Raw genomic sequence first — 20017 nt, 5'->3', positions numbered from 1 at the left:
TATGTTGTTATATTTTATGACCCCCAAATAGAAGCCAACTGTTCTATCTGGTTCTTAACAACACACCCATGGTCTGATCTAGCACTGTTCCTGTGGCCCTTACCAGTACACATCCCAGGGCTAATATGATCAAATGCTGGGAGTCTTTCTAAAAAATCATGGAATCAAAAATGAAATCAAAACTAAAATTAAAAATTACTTAAGAAATAAATAAATATAAGAACTTTATGTCTAAGTTTATAGAATGCAATTTAAAATCATGGAGAGCCCTAAATGTTTTTATAATTAAGAGAAAGCTTGAAAACAAAGCATTTAATTTATAAATCTAGAACTAGTATAATATTAAATAGATGATAAATAAGAAAAAGGACATTAATAAATTACTTATTTCTTAGATTATTTATTTGAGAGAGAGAGAGAGAGCAGAGTGTGCACGTACAAGCGGGGGAGGGGGCAGAGGGAGGAGAAGGAGTCCCCCCCCCCCCACTGAGAAGGGAGCCTAACATGGAGTTGGGAGGGGGGTTGGGGCTCGATCCCAGAACTCTAAGATCATGACCTAGCCAAAGGCAGCTGCTTAACTGACTGAGTCACCCAGGTGCCCCAAATTCCATATTTCTTAAAGTACACCTGATTAACTTTAAAATAGGCAAATTTCTTACAAGCCTAATTAAAAGAGAGGAGAGAATATGAACACTTATAGAATTAGGAATAAAAAGTAGATATAGTAACAGCTTTTGAGGATTCTAAGTTAAACAAGAATACTGCATATTGTTCTGGACAAAAAAATGTGAAAATCCAAAAGAAATGAATGCTTTCTAGCGAAATACGAATTAACAAAACTGCTACAAGAAAGGCCACAAAATTTGAGGTGACCAATAAGCATAAAAATACCTTACAGATTGTTAAAAATTGATCATTTGTATAAAAAAGTAATAATATCTATCAATATCTATCAATTTAAATAATGACATTAACAAATTAAAGGTGGACTGTGTGATTAAGTCAGTAGTTAAAAACATTGAATAAGGGGCCCCGGGGTGGCTCCCCGTGGCTCAGTAGGTTATGCCTTCAGCTCAGGTCATAATCCTGGGGTCCTGGGATTGAGCCCCCATGTGGGGCTTCCATGCTCAGAGGGGAGTCTGCTTCTCCCTCTGCCCCCTCCCCACTCGTGCTCTCTCTCAAATAAATAAAATCTTTTTAAAAACCCATATTGAATAAAATTCAACAGCCATTCATTTTTAAAACTATAAACAAAAGGAAAATTCTAAAACAATATAAAGGACATTCTATTAAAAATACAAGAAGCAAGCATAATATTAATAGTTAAAATTCTAAATGAATTCTTATCGAAACCAAGAAAATCCTTAATCACTACTACTTACTTATATTGTTTTGAATATGATGGTAATTAAAGAAAATAAGTGACATGCATTATAGAAAAGAAAAAATTGTTATTTATAGATAAAAACATTTTTAGAATATCTAAGAGAATTCTAAAAAAATTATACTAGCTAATAAGAGAATTTTAAAAGTGAATAAATACAAGATAAATATACAAAACCAACAGTTTTCCCTTATATTAGCAAGAACACTTAGAAACTGAAATGAAATATCCAGCTTGAAACACTGGCAAAAACTCAAAAATAATTAGGAATAAATGTAATGAAGGACATAAAACGAGACCTGAACAAATGACAAAATATAGCATATTCCTGGACCAGAAGACTTAACTCTTGCAGATCTGTTATTCCTAACTCAACATATTTAATGTTTAGTACGCAAAATGTTTTACACAGCCCATACTCATCACAGAAATAAGATTCTTCATAGGAGGAAGACTGTACTGAATTTGCCCACCACTCTAACCAAAGTGGTTAATATACCTAATACAACAACAAAAAAGCAAACAAAAAACTCCTAATAAATCTGTTGAATAAAACCCATCTCATTCACCACATTTTAAAAATAAAGAGCTGAGGTCTAGAAAGGTTAAGTAACTTCACAGAGACAGAGAGATGCTTCAAAGTGTACTTGAAAGGAAAATGGAAGGTTCTTTGTATTGGGATGTTGCATTTCAAAAGAAAACTTTTCCTCATAATGGAAACAATATTCCTATTAGATTACAAGACAGGAGGGATGAGTTCCAGGATTAGCTTAGTTTTGTGACTTGAGTCAGGTCACTTCATCTTTCTGGATTCAAGTTCTCCATCAATAAAATTAGGGTGCTGTATAGCTGGATGATGTTAAAATTATATCCTTAATCCCTTACTATTAATGGGATAACAGATCTGTGGCTTATAAAAGGAATCTTTCAGGGGTAATACTAAAACATTAAGGTATAGAATGATAGATGTGGTATCCGGGGAGAAGGGGAAAGTAAACAGGAGTATAGATGAAACAAGAGTGGCCATGAATGAATAATTGTCTAAACTGAATGTATACATTTTATTATTCTATATTTGTATATATTTGACATTTTCTCTAATAAAACTTTTTCTTCTTAATAAAAGTGCTGACCAAAAATTATCTCTAAATCAAAAGAGTAAAGTGAGAAGCAAAGATTTCATCAACTAGAAATGCCAAATCCAGTTCTTTAACAGAATTCAGTCTTCAAGATTCATTAGCCTTTAGCAGCAGGGTCACATTGTCTTCAGCCCTTTAGCTTTCTTCCCTGTTAAGTTATATCAGCAGCACCATTATTTATGAAATTACTAATAATGGTTTTCTAAGAGACCTCATCTAGCATTTGTAGTGTTTCCTCCCTTTCTTCTAAGTGGGTTGTTTAATGAGAAGGGGCTGCTGCAGTCATACAAATACATCCCCAGCCAAAGGGATAATAACTGAAAATACCAAACGCACTCATTGATCATCCTCTCTGTAAAGAGAAAGAGAAAGGAGGGAGGAGGAGGAAGGAGAAGATGAAGAAGACAAAGACCAAACTCCCATTCTATGCAGAGTAGTCTGCCTTCTGACACCAGAGAAAATGGAGGGTATATGATCAAAGAAATTCTTACAATAGCTGCTGGGAGGCCAGGCAGCACCATGGCTTGGAATCAATCAGAAGTCTAGCTCACCTTTTTTTCAGTCTCTGGTTTGAATACATGAGTTCCAGTACATAGCTGAAGTTCTTAGAACTAAGCAGTTTTTCACAAACACATCATATGCAACATAGCAAGGAGGGAAATATTTCCTTTCCTCCAGAGCCCAAAAAGACTCAGGTAGCAACTAAAAGACAAAATTTCTTTAAGATCACTGAAAATTGAGATTTCCAAAAAGAAAAGTCTATTTCACATTCTCATGTCTCTTTGCCTACTTACAAGATAAACATTAGTGGGAACCTAGGTTAAGTGAGCTGACTTGCCAATGAATTTGCTACTGTTCATTCCTGATTTTAATTTTTTTTTAACTTCTAGTTAGGATTCCCCTTTGCAATGATTCCCATATTTCTACAGTTATGTTTCAATGTTTCCCATTTAAGAAATATTAAAAGCTAAAATTATTTTTAAAATCCTGGTAGAAGACCTGAACTCTTCCAAAGAACTCTTCAACTGGTAAATTATAAAAAACAAAATGGTAAATAAAATGGATAAAATACTTCATACATGAGATTTATGCTATTTATATGTGATTAGGCAGTGAAGACTTTAGAATCTGAGTGTGAGAGCTTTAAAAAATAAGATGCAGAAAAAAAACCACATGCAAATGGTCAATCCAGCATCTTTCAAAACCCTAGCTTGAACTGAGATCATATATACAGCCTCGAACCTTCCAATTGCACCAGGTTTTATCTCCCACAATGAAACAATAATTTATCAAGTTTACAGAACTGCTGCATGACTATTTATTTTGCAGGTAGTTTTATTTCTATCATGAAAGGCATTAGTTAAATGCTTCCCAAAAGAATGTTGTGGTGGAATACAAAGCATATAAGAGCAAAGGAAACTATGATCAAGTTCCTACGTCATAGGGGCGCCTGGGTGGCTCAGTCGTTAAGCGTCTGCCTTCGGCTCAGGTAGTGATCCCAGGGCCCTGGGATTGAGCCCTGCATTGGGCTCCCTGCTCCGCTGGGAAGTCTGCTTCTCCCTCCCCCACTCCCTCTGCTTGTGTTCCCTCTCTTGCTGTCTCTCTGTCAAATAAATAAATAAAATCTTAAAATAAAAAAAAAAAAGTCCCTACGTCATAACTGGGTTACATATGTAAACTTGAATGGTTAACTCTTGATCAGTCTCTTCATCTATAGTAACAGGGATGGTTATATTTAACTCACAACCTTCTATAAGGATTAAATGACAATAAATATACAAATAAATATCACTTGGCCAATGGCTATTAGTTCCCTCCTTGTAAAAATATTAGATTTATAATTTAGCTGTGGCTTTTAAACTTTAGTCATAGCTTTTAATTACCAACAAACAGTATCCTCCAAGTAAGAGGAAAATTCCTTATAAAACTAATGTATCAAATATGTTAGTCTATAAATATGCTTTTAGCCTGAAAAATACTGGATGTAAATAATAAAACTAAGGATTAATTTTCAACATGTTTTCCAGAGAGTCACAGATAAAAGCACTTTTGAATAACTAAATATAGTCTCCAAGTAAAGAGCAATAATAAACAGCTTATGTTTCTAATCAATTTCGCAAATACTAACTTGTCTTTTTAAAAATGTATGCTCATTTGTTAAATTGCTGTACAAGAAGGAATCATTCTTTGCTCTTGGAAATTCTGCAAGCATTAGATGGGTCTCTAAATTGGCACAGGAAATAAAGGTCCATCCACTGGGTCAGAGCAGTTTTGGGGTTTATTTTCTAACACTCCTCCCTCTCTCCCCTTCCCACCCCCTGCCAACTAGGGGTCGATCAGGTTTCATTTCCCAGTTAGAATAGACAGAGCTTGGCTAGGTTCTTCCATGGTCCTGTCTTGTGTCTAGGGCAGCTGGGAAACAGATAGGCTGGGGGATCGCCCTGATGTACAGAAACCATAGATGAAGACACCCCTACATGTATGAAGGCTTAGCTGAATATGAACTCAGAGGAAGACTTTATGGCAGCAAGGAAACAGTGGCAGTAACCAGATGTTAAATGGGAACTTCTTTAATCTTGCTTTCAACAAAAGTACAAGCATGATAGCTAGGAAATACCAGGATGTGAGATAGATCTCAGAAGCAGAATTGACAGAGAAAATGGTCAAAAACAAATTCCAAGACCCTAGACACTTGGCAAAATCAAAGAGTCTGGTAGGCACAGGGGATTGTGTGTGGACTTCGAAGAAAAGCATGTCGTGGTCCTACTCCCTCTGCGCCAGCAACAAGGAGAGGGGTAAGTACCTGCCTGCCTCTCACTCAGTTGACACCACAGCCTGGATGACAGACAACTCCAGAGCATCCTGCCTCCAGGAGAAGAGTCAGGACACAACGGGGGAATGGCGTACCTGACTTCTACCTGAGAAAGCTGAAGTGACTGTTTGGGGGAAGTCACCACACAACTGCTACAGAAAGTGGACAAGAAACGCATGAGCGCTTCCCAGGTGTGGTTGATGAGAAGGCCAGACTCTCTTTTTCTCAACAGGATGCTGCACAAATGAGAATCTATGTGTGAAGCAGACCACAGGAAAACCGGGAGCTGCAGAAGAAGCACCCAGCCATTGCTCTCCAACGCAGATGCTGCAGAAGGGGCCCAAAGGGGGGTCTGCAAAGACCCCACACACAGAAAAAGGTATCAGCTTTCTCTGCAAGGACCTGAGAGCAGGGAACTAGCTCATAGCACTACCAGCCATGTAAGAACTTTCCTGCCCTATTTCCTTTGCCTTCTCACTCTCCTGAATATTTACCCAGGTAGGTGCCAAACAGTGATTTGGGGGAGGAGGTGAGTGAAGATAAAAGCAGACCACCACACAAAACCTTTCCCAAATGCAGGCAGCCGGTCTTGCCTCTAGGTGGGGAGCCATAGGGAGAGGAGATGTGCTGCTTTTAAACGTATGTTGAAGCAATGTTCACTATTGTGAACTGGACTCTTTACGTCTTGAATCAAAACAGGGTTTGTGAATTAAAGTGACCCAGTGACAGTTACTGTATTATCAGAGAATGAGCTGAGATGTAGAAGGAGAGCTTCCCTAACTAAATAAAGTTAAAGGCACCATAGGAGATAAAAATAGCTGTGTTTTTATTTCATCCCACATGTAGAGCTTGTTCAACATATTGGATACAGAGAACACACACACATGCTTGTTACAGCTGGTCTATTCAGACACATTCACTAATGCAGAGAACAATCACCATGAATGTGATCTTTAAAATGACCAAAGACAGCTGCACCGAACAATATTTGATAAGAGATAATAACTGCTAAAAGCTAAAAGGAAGGCCTCCGGAACAGAAAAGAGGATTAAGTGAGGAGGAAGGCAGCGGAGTAAAGCTCTGCTGGCTCTTTAAACAGTTCTAGATGGCCGTTTTTACAGAAATGCAAAATAACAGAAGAGAAAAAATACCAGCATTGGTAATAGAATGAAAACAGTTTGAGTATGAATTGGGATAATTCTTCTGGACAGTAATTTATTGTGCATCAAAAACCCTAAAAAACTGACCAACATATTCTACTTCTAGGGATTTATATTAAGAAAATCATCCAAGAAATATATGAACACATAAGTTCAAAAATATTATTAATGGTATTAAACAATACAGGAAAAAGTAACTTTCCGATATTAGAAAACAGGCAGTACAGGACTGTGATCTCTGAGAGCAGGAAAACCAATGAGGTGGGCCTACAAATGCCCCAGCCTACTGCTTAGAAAGAGGAACTCAGGGCAGTGAGGGGAACCCAGGTGGGACCCAGTAGTTCTACCGGGTTCAGGGAGACCTAGTCAACTAGAATTTGACTAGAGAGCTCAAAATACCAAAATAGAGGTTGCTATATGGAGAGAGCAAGCTCACAAGATTTGCAAAGGATTCACCTCAAGTCTTTGGCAGAATATTGATGTGTGTATATACGAAAAGAAATTATTCAAGGCCTGGAAAAGAACCACCAGGAAGTATTAACCAAAAAAATATCCAGAATTCACACAGGTCTGGGAATGACTCATATTCCTACTCGCCAGAGGGGAAAGGCCTGGTAATACACGCGGCATCAGGTAGAGTGCTCAAAAAGAAATCACGTTAGTAGTGGCGCTAACTACACTGAAACTAAAGGCTTCTCTCAACTCACCTTAACAAAGTTGAAAAGCAAATACTGAAAGAATCAACCCAAGTGACATCTATAAGACTTGCACTGTTAGAAACATGAAAGGAGGTCCTTCAAGCAGAAGGACAATAACAACAGATGCCAATCTGGATCAATGTAAAGGAGAAGTGCAGGAAAGAGCAAATATTTTGGGAAATATATAACTTTTACATATAAATTATACTACCTAATAAAAATGTACAAAACATACATTTTTTTCCTTATTTTCAATCTCTTTAAACGAGACAAAATATTTTTAGGACAGAAATAACAAGGTATAATGGGGTTTAAAACGAATGCAGAATAAAATGTATGACCAACAGCAGCAAATAGGATAAGGGCAGGGAATAGAAGTTTACAGTTGTATGGTTCTTACATTATATATAAAGTGATATGACATTACTTAATTATGATATTAAAAGGTGTGTCTTGTAAACCCCTGAGGAACCACTAGGAAAAAAAAAAAAAGAAAATAATTCAATAGTGAAGATAAAATGGAATCATAAAAAATGCTTAACTGACCCAAAAGAAAATAGAGGGGGCGAAAACAAACTCAGATGGGCAAATGGCGAAAAAATTATATGCCGATAGATTTAAACCCACATGTTGATAATCACTAAATGTAAATGGCCTAACCCTCCAATTAAAGGTCAGAGATTATAAAACTGGATAAAATATCAAGACCTAATTATACATTAACTACAAAACTCACTTAAATATAAAGACATTAATAGGTTGCAGGTAGAAGAATGGAAAAAATATACCATGCAGAGTGACTATATTAATATTAGACAATAGGGGCGCCTGGGTGGCTCAGTCAGTTAAGCATCTGCCTTCGGCTCAGGTCACAATCCCAGGGTCCTGGGATCGAGACCCGCATCAGGCTCCTTGCAGGGAGCCTGCTTCTCCCTCTGCCTGCCACTCCCCCTGCTTGTGCTCTCTCTGTCTCTCTCGCTCTCTGACAAATAAATAAATAAAAGATATTCAAATAATAATAATATTAGACAATAGACTTTAGAATACAAAACATTACCAGAAATAAGGTGGGATATAATGATAGAGGTTAATTTGTTAAAAGAACGTTAACAATCTTAACTGTGTACTAATATAACCAATAACAGAGCTCTAAAATACACAACGCAAAAGGTAATACAACTGAAAGTAGAAAATGCCAAATGCATAATTACTGCTGAAGATTTCATTACTCCTTTCTCAATAACTGACAGGACATAGAAAACTTGAATGCTATTTACTGACTTGACCTAACTGAGTTATAGGACACTCTACCCAACAAGAGCAGAATACATATTCTTTTCTAGTGTAGCTGGAATAGTTACTAAGATAGACTATATCCTAGGCCATAACTAAATTTCACACTTACAAGGATGGAAACTATATAAGGTATGTTCTCTGACCTCATGACAACTAAACTATAAATTAAGAAAGGTATGTGGAAGATCACCAAATATCTGGAAGTGAAATGACATACTTCCAAATAACCAACAAGTTACAGAAAAAAAATCATTAAGGGAAATTAGCAAATATTTTGGAAAGAAAGTGAAATGAATATGAAACATAGTATATAAAAACTTGTGGGATGTCACTAATACAGTGCATAGAGAGAAATTTATAGCATTACTTGCTTATATTAGAAAAGAAGAAAGGTTTCAGACCAATGATCTAAGGCAGGAGTTGGCTAACTTTTCTGTAAAGTGTTAAATGGTAAATATTGAAGGCTTTGCAGTCCATACAGTTTGTGGTGCAACTACTCAACACTGCTATTGCAGCACAAAAGCAGCTACAGGTAATACATAAATGAATGGATGTGGCTGTGTTCCAGTAAAACTTCATTCCAAAGAGAGGCAGTGGGCCAGAGTCAGCATAGGGGCCATCCATGCTGATGTCTGCTAGAACATCATCTCCACCACTGCAGAGGATTTCAACTGTTCTGTTAACTGCTGCATCTTTAAGAGGCAAGGACGGTACATGGCCCTTACTATATGCCTAATAATATTTGTTGAATGAACTAATGTGATCCCCAGAACAAGTATAGGAGTTAAACACTATCATTTTATAAATGGGTATACCAAAATAAAATGATCTGCCATACCACCAATAAGTGACAGAACCAGTATTTAAGCACAGGTCTAATCCCAAAGTTCTATACACTGTCCGCTACATTACACTGAGATGGCAAAAGTCTTTCTGAATAACTGTAAAAGCATAATACCACACATACATATTTTCTCTACCATCTTCTTTCCCTCTGGTTTGTAGAACAAGACAGCTATGTTAAATCCATCTTTATGTCTGTATGTTTATATCTTTATGCTTTAATCTTTGTATATCTGTATCTATATTAAATCTATGGATTTAATATTTAGACTGTACTTGATGCAATTAAACCACTAGGCTAAACCTTTTTTTTTAATTTTTAAATTTTTCCCAGGTTTAGTGAGATATCATTGACGTAACATTGTTTAAATCTTGAACACAAACCTCCTTAGTTGTACAAACAGAAGACTAAAGACTTAGCTTTGTTTAAAGAAGATACAACTAGAATACCAAACCAATTTTATGCACTCATACATCTAGCATACATGAGTACACCAATTTGTATTTCTTCTTTTAAAATGCACAAAGAAATAAAAAAAAATGTGAGGGAAAAACAAGCACAATACATCCCGTTGTCCTTTGCCTCAAGACTCCCTCGTTTCAATTCTCCCCACATAGGAGGAGCAAGCCCTTGGCTGCCGTGTCACGTATAGCAGCTGTGTCCAGCAGGCCACGGTTGCACGCTTTCCATAACTAGCTCCCATCGCTGCTCATACACATCTGCTTCCCTTCACAAGTCAATAATCTACGGCAGCTGTTTTCCAAAAATAGGCATTAGGAAAGCCAGAGCAGTTCTGAATGCAGATTCAACGGGCTACACATCTGTCCACATTTTCATAACTTGACTGGGGTTTTACCATCATCACGATAATCAGGGAACTCGAAGGAGCCAATGACTATTTTGTCACATTTTCTGTCTTCGGATGCTCAGGGCAGAATTTTTAAAACTCTGTGTACAGGAGACCAACACTGCATAATAAGAAGCTATTAAAGGATAAGACAAATAGTATCCATACCATTTGCCTGCCTTAAAAGCATAATATTTATTGTAATCTGACATCGTGATGATTGATGGGGATGCCATGATGCAGAGAAACTCAAGGCTTTACAACCACCGAAAGATTATTCAACTCAGTAAAAAGATAAAAGTAAATGAAAAATGATATAATAAAGCTGAACTTTTCAGCTTCTTAACTGCCAGATCTTGCAATAAAAATATATCTAAATTTTAATAATCAACATAAATCTTTGGGACAAACAGAAATAGATTGCTCACTGAAACTTTATATAAAGAGGATAGGCTATATCTTATCCATAACCAATAAGAGCAAGAAATGTGTCCTCAAAGGGTTTAATTTTTGGTACCTGAATATGAACTCAGGATAAGCAGGTTGTATTAGCTACTGTAACATATAGTTTTGCTTATGCCAGCGTACTTTAAGGCAAATATTCCCTCTTTAATGTTTTTTTTTTAATTTTATTTATTTATTTGACAGAGATAGAGGCAACGAGAGAAGGAACACAAGCAAGGGGAGTGGGAGAGGGAGAAACAGGCTTCCCGCAGAGCAGGGAGACTGATGCAGGGCTCAATCCCAGAACGCTGTGACCATGACCTGAGCCGAAGGCAGACACTTAACAACTGAGCCACCCAGGCGCCCCATATTTCCTCTTTAATGTTAAGCAAACAGAGCACTGAAGAAGATAAAAACAGCCACTATTTATGGAGTGTTTTAGTGGTCACTTCTCATTTTCTTCTCAATTAATCCTAACAAAACACGAACTCTGGATTGTATGATTTGTCAGGGAGAGAACTGAAATTCAAATTTATTAAAACTAAAGTTCATGGTCTTGACTCTTAACCTACTCTGCATTCGAAAGAATCAAAATATACACTATGCATCACATATGAAGAATCCAAGAAGTGATTATCAGTTTCTAAAGGAACAAAAGAAAAGCTCATCAGATACAACAGTACCAGGGCACCTGAGTAGCTCAATCGGTTAAGCGTCCAACTCTTGGTTTCAGCTCAGGTCATGGTCTCAGGGTTGTGAAATCAAGCCCCGTGTCAGGCTCCAAGAGAGGCATGGAGCCTGCTTAAGATTCTCTCTCTCCCTCTGCCCCTCCCCACGCCCCTTGATCACGTTGTCTCTCAAAAAAAAGAAAAAGAAAAAAGAAATAACACTACCAACTTCCACTACCAGAAGAGTGGAACCAAACACAAGAACATTTTTTATGCTTAGTTTTTGTTCTGCGGAATTCGAGTTCTCCATCACTGCCCCGCTAGGTCCAGTCATTTGGAAACACATGAGCTCTGACAGTATCAAGAAAATTATAAAGTAACAAACACTGATATTTTAATCACTCACCAGAATCCCCACAGCATATGTAAAAATGTGATACATGATGAAAAATCTTTCCTACATAGGACAACTACAGAATGTATATGAGAGCTTCCAGCCTCCCTGTGTGTCAAACCATAATATAAGCAAAACATATACTGACTTTTTAAAGATGCCCATGTTCCCCAAAGGCAAAAATGTGTTGAACATGTTTCTGCTCCATACTAATGACCACTGTGCAAATTGATTTCAAAACTTGTTAACAGTCCAGGAAACAGACATATTTAAAATTCGATTGCTTCTGTTCATAGTAACTAATTCTATTCCCTTCTCTGCCAGGTACCCCCAACTTCTCTTTCTTAAGTTATCGAATAATAATAAGCCATTTATTTAGCTTGTACTATATGTCAAGCTCATACACATCATATACAAAGTGATATGTATTTTGCATACATTATATCATTTATTCCTTTATATAATCCTATAAAGTAGGTAGTTTCCTAGCATCCCCGTTTTACAGGTGAAGAAAAGCAGGCAACTGCCTCAGTTACACTGCTAGCAAGGGACAAAAGTTGGATTTCAATGCATGTCTGTCTCACTACAGGGCCCCTGCTCTTACCCAGCAAGCTATGAAAGCCAGACAGGATATCTGAAATCGTATAGTCTCAAATACTCATTTTACAGATAGGGACACTTTAACCTGAAGAGTTTAAGTGACATGTTCAAGGTCACACCTTGATTACTGGGTAGAGTCAGGGCTAAAACCCAAGGCTTACATTTTTATGCTCCTTCTACTACTCTATATGGACTTTTTCTAAAATTTGAAAATAGAAATACATTCTGATTCTCTACACAAGTAAGTATTCCCATAAACTTTTGATCTGATTCAATGTACAACATCCCGGAGATCCTCCCTTATTTCTCTGAAGTCTCCAAAAGCTGCCAACTCTTATAACTATGGCTACTTTAGAATGATAAACATTTTTAAACTAAAATAACAATATATTCCATAATTTGCTAAGGGTTCTTACCATTAATGGTTCAATGATATTTCTCCCTTACATTTTGTGTATTTTATTATTATTAGTTTAAGTAAACTCTATCCCCAACGTGGGGCTTGAACTCATGACCCCAAGATCAAGAGCAGCATGCTCTACTGACTGAGCCAGCCAACTACCCTTCCTCCCTTACATTTTAAATGTGATTTATGATTATTCTTTAATATACTGGTTCTCAAACTTGGCTACAAGGTTGCCTTTAAAATGCTCAGTGCCTAAGCTACATCTTACATTAATTAAATTGGAAACTCTGGGAGTGGGACCCAGGCATCAATATTTTTTAAAACCATCAGATGATTCTAATATGCAACCAAGTTTGAGAACCAGGGCTTTAATAATTTTTCAAACTTTAAAATAATATTTCATGGTATATTAGACCAAAAGAGCTCTCCAACACTGTCATCAACTATATTAATCCACCTTCCTCAAAAAATTACTAGAGAAAAAAACCTAAGAGATTTCAGAAAAACTTTCAAATCCTAGAACACCAGCATTAGGTAAACAAACTCCTTTTAGCTGACGATACAGAAAAACACACAGAAATCCTTAAGTATACACACAGAAAGAGTAACCTGAGCTACCTGCCAAAATGAGCTCATAATCATGGACATGCATTATTTCTTGTTTGCATATACATATCACAAAGCAACAACCTGGAACCTAAAAAACCGCACTCATAAATTGAGTCAACTGATTACAGTTCTTTTTCCAAAGCTGATTCTAAGTGGTTTTTCCTTGATTTAGGCCATTAGTAAATGAAAACTGTTTGCATTTCACAAGCATGTTTAAACATCACAAGTTTTGTATTCCATAACAGAAGACGATGTGATTGATTACTTACGAGGTCACATGACCAACAAATCAAGAGAGGTTTTTAATCACCATGAATAAGAAAATAAAGCATCAACATAAAATTAACGAACTTGTTAATTGTTCTTTCTAGTTACAAAAACTCGGCTATAACAAATATTGGTATTTCTTATTTTTATCAGAATTAACCCATTTATTTTTAATCTTCCCCAGTTCTCTGTTCCTCGTGGAAAATTATGTTTTGGCCCTGATCCTACCTTTTTAGTTCCAACTACACAGTAAACAGGCAAAGCCAAATAGTTCTCAGTAGCTGCTATACCAAAATTTGACTAAAATATTAAATATTAAAATATTTCCTTATTTTTGTAGTAATTATATTATGCTCTCGTAGTAATTCAACAAGATTGTTCTTAAAAAATAATTATGGTGACCCAAGCATAATTCAGAAGAAAAATGTCTACTTACAGGTATCATCCAGTTAGCCAGGTCACCATATTTGGAAACCTGCATTGCTCCTAGCATTGTTAGATTGACATGCCCCCTGAGAGAGAAAAAGGAAATATAAAGCAAACTTCACAAGCTTTATGTCCCATTTGCTTGAAATTGCCAGCAATTAAAATAATTCTATACCCTCCAAAATAAATTTGCTTTCTCCCACCCAACACCTGATTTTCCAAATCAATCAGCTCAAGCTGATGTAGAGAAATAACCATTAAGAGTTCTTTAAAAAAAATTATAGCCTATATTGTCTCCAAAAACAAATTAAAAACAGGTGTACACAGTGAGTTTGTTTCCTTTGGTGAGGGGGAATGTGGCTTGATTTGAAGGTAAAAGCTAGCTAGAAAATGAAAACACAGTTTTGTAGAAAATGTTAGGATCCTCAGAACTTTAAAAATGTTTACTTCAGTATTCCCAGAACACAGATATATATTCCATTGGGGGGGGATTCTTTTAATAACAGTGAGCTCAGTGTTCCAATGCCCAACATTCAATGTGAATAATTTCATATCTTGGTGCAGCTGAATGAGCCCATGACCATTTTCTGGTTGGGAGACGTGGCTACGATTCGGAGCCTTGCTAACACGTTCAGGGGCTGACTCAGTTCATTCCATGCCATGTGAAACATGAGGGGCTCCGTTGTTACATACCCTCTAATCATCGCAAATGATTCATCGCTGGAGAAGTAAGAGGCTCCTGGAAGAACAGTAACTGTTTCCTTGCCTAAACACACATACACAAGAAAAGAAACAAAGGAAACAAAAAGCTATTAGATTTCTAAGAGTGGAAATCATGCAGAGAGAGGTCTATACCTTCTCCGTTTCCTAAAGAACTAAGCCCCCTTTAACCAAACTGCTGTGGCAGTGGGGGGTGGGGGACATAGTGGGAACTGTTGCCCTATGAAGAGGAGTATTTAGTCAGTGGCATTGTTCAGACTGGCCCCTGCAGAGTGATAACCGAAAGCAGACCAACTTTTAATTTTATTATTGTTTTCGAAATTCTTTCCAGACAAAGCACCCGGTCGCCTCTAACCATTCCCGCCTCTCCCCAGCCCCACTCCCTCCCTCCAGAAGCCCCTGCTAAATGCTGAGTGAGGGAAAAGGAGTCCCTGGGATGCACCTGTCAGAATCCAGTGCTACTGTAAGTCACTGCAACGAAGAGACTGCAATAAGCATGAAGAAACGCAACTTTGAAGGGAATGACACAGAAGATGCTCTCAGATGTTTCTTAAAAATCAAGAAATAATCTAGAAGTGAGGTGCCCCCTAACTCCTTAATATCATTAGGTCTGAATCTCTACTTTTAATCTCTCTCTCTCTCTGACTCATATTTCTTTTCTTGCTCCTGTTTCTGTTAAAATCATAGGACTTTGATGAGATCAGGGAATAGTATTCTAATACTGGCTCACATATTTAATGGTAACTTCCAAGAGGCCCTCTTAGAAAGACCTGTTCCAAAACTTATACCTCATAATGAAAGTTCAGAGCTGGAAAGGATCTCCAAGGTCATCCAATCCCCACACAAAAATCATATCACCTGGCTCGTATATTTCAGCTGTTTTCTTTTTGTGATCCATTTCCTGTGTGTACAGTGCCCAGAAGGAAGCTTCTGGTCTTAACCAGAAAAGTGCTCACATGCCACTTTGCCAAATAGAAGTCAACTGTATGAGAACACCCCATGCATTATCCCAGTGTAATAAAGCAGTCAAAAAGAAGGGGAAAGAAGTTATGATTCCAGGGTTGGAACAGAGAAAAGCTGGACAAGAGTGGTCAGCTCATGCCCAGGTGTGCAACTCAGCTGTACCCTCAGCTTCTCAAGCCTTGCCTGAAAGCTAAATCTTTTATCAATATCCCTCTCCATTTGAGCTCAAGTAGAGAGAAAGAGGCTATTTATATCATGCTGAAATATTTATTCCCTGAGGGGGTTTGATTCTAAACCGGGGAAACATTTTCACATCTTCCAAAGTACTATAAAGATGAAAGGTCTGGAAAATACTTTCTGGTGTGGCCAGTACGGGCTTTTAGGTAGCACGTAAGATTTGGAGAATTAAATGAAATAATGCATGCGAAGTCCTTACTACAGTTCTTTGCACAGAGAAAGGACCCATAAACATAAGCTTTTATTTTTGTCATTTTTACTATTCCTCACTCCAAACCTACTTATAAAAGAGACAACGCCTTTGCCCCTCTAGGGATAAATGCTACAGGACCCAGCAACTGACTTATACGGTGGAGTTACACAGCCAGCCTGGGAGCTCTGGTTTCAGGACAGGCATAATACAACTAAACTTGATCCTAACACAACTTCCAGGTCCAGCAAATTCGGTTCCTCACCAGTCCTGTGAGGTGGATAAGCAAGAACCAAGAATGTGTAGGACAAAAAAGCAGAGAAACATAAAAATCTCAATTCTTTGTTCTCCAGGTGGTAAATCACAATGACTTCTAAAGGGCAATCTCCACCAGCCGACAGTACATAGAAGGCATTATTTACCACTCACAGGAAACTTGGAAATCAGTGCAAGGCTTTGGCTTGCCCCATGTGATTTATGGAGCATAGTTTTATTTAAGAGCCCAGAAAACAACTCTCATAAAAAGTAGTTATTGTCAGGCACCTGCTAATACATTCTGGCATGTTATAAATCACATTCTCTAGAAGCCAAGTTAGTTGTCAGTATTTTTAAATATCTAATATCTAAATAAAAATAGATATCCTAAAGTTGAATCCATGTTTTTCAAATACAATGCCCAAATTTGGTCAAGAAATAACTGTAATCAACATACAATCAATATCTTAAAGAAACAGAACTTTCTTATTTGACTATTCCTGATTGATTTCTGTTTCCTCCACTTTTTCTCTCCATGTGTCTAGATCCTTTCATGATATTTGGGGAAACACAGTTATTCAATTTCGTCGTTGCTGAGTCCTTTGGCTTATGATTTAACATGTTGCTTACTCAATATCAGGTAAATGGCTGCTATGTGCCTTAAACAGTGTTATGAACCAAACACAGATGCCCTAAACTAATGGTTCTCAAGCTTTAACATCCATCAGAATTACATGGAGGGCAGATCTCTGAGCTAAATTCCCAGAGTTTGTAATTTAGTAGGCTTGTGATGGGGCCTGAGAATCTCTATTTCTAGTAAGGCTCTGGTGATGGTGATGCTGATGCTGTTCCACACTTTGAGAATCACTGCCCTAAGCAAAAGGAATATATTATTCATCTAGAGAGGTAAATACACATGAATAATTACAAGGCAAAATGAGAGACACTAGATGCGTTATAGGCTCAAAGGAGCGGCATTTCTGAACCACAGAAGGATCAAATGAACTGGAGCTTGAAGAATATGTATAACACATTTTAACAGGAAATTACTGATAAGGAGATGGGGATGCAAAAAGAAGGGAAGAGAACAAAAACTCTGGTGATACACAGGAAAAGCAAAGGCACGGAGGAAGGAAAGCATGAGTCATGATCAGAACAGACCCAGTAGTCCAGGATGGGTGGACACAGGAGTCCTTGAAGGGTGTAGAGGAAGACGAAGCTGGAAAGGGCAGGTGCAACTATCAGATAGATCTTGAATGCTATACTATTTGTACCTTAGTCTGCAGGCCTGTGATTCTTCAGTTGTGGCACAAGGAACTCCAGAGAAGGCACTATTGACATTTGGAGCTGGATAACTCTTTTGAGGGGGGCTGTTTCAGTTACCGTAGGATAACTAACAACATCCTTGACCTCTACCTACTGCTTGACGATAACACTGGCAATCAAAAATGTCTCCAGACGTTGTCAAATATCCCCACTTGCTCAAATATCCCCAGTTATCCAAATATCATTGTCAAATATCCCCACTGCCCTAGAGGCACATGGCAGGGGCCAGGGGCATTGATAAGACATGAGGTTAACATGGTGGTTCTTTCTAAAGCAGTTTTGATCAAAGGTAAGTCATTTAAAACACTGTTTGTATATTAAAAGAAAACACAATTAAGAAATAGAGAAGAATGCAAAATGTACATTAATATGAAGGCGAAAATGTGAGACTCACTGGAAATTTCACAATCGCATCCAGAATACTGCAAATCTTAACAGGACCTCTGAAATGTTGCTGTAAGCACAGCCTTCTGCACCTCTGTAAAACTTAGATTAGCAGTGGGTATAGCTCAATGTGTAGAGAAAAAGGCCAGGAGACTGTGTGTCCCTAGCAACGGGATCCTGGGAACATCACATCACTATTCTGGGCCTCAGTTTCCCACTCTGTACAATAAATTTTCACTTGCGGCTCAAATGGTATATAAGTATGAAAAAGTATGCTGCAAACCAAATAATTCATTTTTTCATAAACTTGAGATTATTGTCTAGAAGGGATCCCTAGAAATAGTTGTGTTATTTTAAAATTTTAATATACTGATTATACCCAGAAATAGAACTCTTTGTATTCATTCCAAGGGATTTCTATAAAAATCCTTTCAGGGACAACTGTGTGGCTCAGTCAGTTAAGCATCTGCCTTCGGCTCAGCTCATGATCCCAGGGTCCTGGAATCGAGTCCTGCATCAGGCTCCTTGCTCAGCGAGAAGCCTGTTTCTCCCTCTGCCTGCCACTCCCCCTGCTTGTGTGAGCTCTCTCTCTCTCTCTCCCTCTGATAGATGGACAGATAGATAAAATCTTTAATAAAAAAAAACTCCTTTCAAATTAACACAAACAAGGGGCTGATCTTCCAGGTAACTTCCAAATTTGGGGAGTTGAGGAGACCACCAATATGCATTCTGGGCTCTTTAGCTCAAAGTATTTCCTCCCAAAATCAAAAGTAACATAAATCCTAAACAGAACTTCAATGAAAGAGTTAAAATATTAATAAGCTGACTTGCAGCTTGGCTTCCCAAAAGCAATGAATTATTGTTTTATAAAGCAGTCTAAGGCTATATATGGTATTTCAGGAGTTAAAATATAAAACTAGTGGCTTCATGACTATTGAGCTACTTTGAAGCTCATGGAATCAGAAATGCCTACTGTCCAGTAATCATTGAAAAGATTAACTACTTTTCCAAGGAAAGTGGGTTTCATGAACTCAGGCCTAAAATTTGGAAAATGGAGTTATTCATTCTGCAAATAACTCACTAACATCATAAATTAATTAAACCAAGCAGCAAATATTTTCACAGATCAATGAGCTATTGCTAAAGGGTACAGTACAATTAAATTACAGCCTTAGTTAAATGTCATTGCTTTATCACAGTGGGCCTTTCAGGGTTGAGTCGTGTTAGCTAATTCAACTATTCAACCAGAAGCGGTTTTACTTCCAAAAATTCTAAGTATCAAACATCAATTCTGCTTGGAAGCTGGCCTCTATGTTCAGCTAATATTGCTGCTCTTCTAAGATTTACACGTACTATTTTTGAATGTGAATTAAGAATAATACTTTCGTGGGGGTAGAGTGAATTCAAGAGTAAAAGAAGGGCAAAGAAAATCTTGCTAGAGTATAAAAATTAACTTTTTATGAGCAGCCCCAATGTAAGGATAACCTTCAGCCCCAACGAGGTGGCAGTGTTGCCTCAAGCATGGACGGTAACAATGGCCAAAAGGTCAGGCCTGTTTTTTTTCTCCTCTAGGCTGCTCCTACATGCAACTCTAGGTCACAGTCAAATAAAAGGCTTAATAATAAAAGGCAAAGCATATAAATGTGGGAATAAAGAAGACAGGCTAGAGTGCCAGTTCAAAAATCTCTATTACTCACATCACTGAGTTATACTTAGTGGCAGAGTACATGTCTAAATACCCTTGAACCTCTGAAGGATGCTCTTCTAGTCCAATGATGACTAGGGGACAGTTAAGTACTGCTCAGAACAAAAACCCCAGTGTGCCAGATCTTTTTTTTCTGCCTCTACGAATCCACTTGTCATCCTTCTCATCACAAGAAAGCAGACATATTTCAACCTGGGATTAGCCAATGGAAGGCACAAGAAGAAGATCCAGCAGAGAAGACCC

At 37.6% G+C, this 20017-nt stretch overlaps 1 protein-coding gene across 2 annotated transcripts in view; it reads right to left on the bottom strand.

The window, feature by feature from the left end:
- OXCT1 (3-oxoacid CoA-transferase 1) overlaps positions 1 to 20017 on the bottom strand; it is a 130715-nt gene that overhangs the window by 39611 nt on the left and 71087 nt on the right. For both annotated transcript variants that reach the window (XM_087867909.1, XM_045787348.2), the window contains exons 12-13: positions 14688 to 14760; positions 14005 to 14080 (exon numbers count right to left, since the gene is read on the bottom strand). In XM_087867909.1, the coding sequence (XP_087724035.1) occupies positions 14005 to 14080; positions 14688 to 14760 (149 nt within the window). The remainder of the gene's footprint in view (positions 1 to 14004; positions 14081 to 14687; positions 14761 to 20017) is intronic.

This window comes from Ursus americanus, chromosome 15, assembly GCF_024610735.1.
Source record: "Ursus americanus isolate L20-20 chromosome 15, mUrsAme1.1.p, whole genome shotgun sequence".
Taxonomy (NCBI): domain Eukaryota; kingdom Metazoa; phylum Chordata; class Mammalia; order Carnivora; family Ursidae; genus Ursus; species Ursus americanus.
Note: the sequence above shows the minus strand (reverse complement) of the source record. Positions and strands in the feature narration are given on the sequence as shown.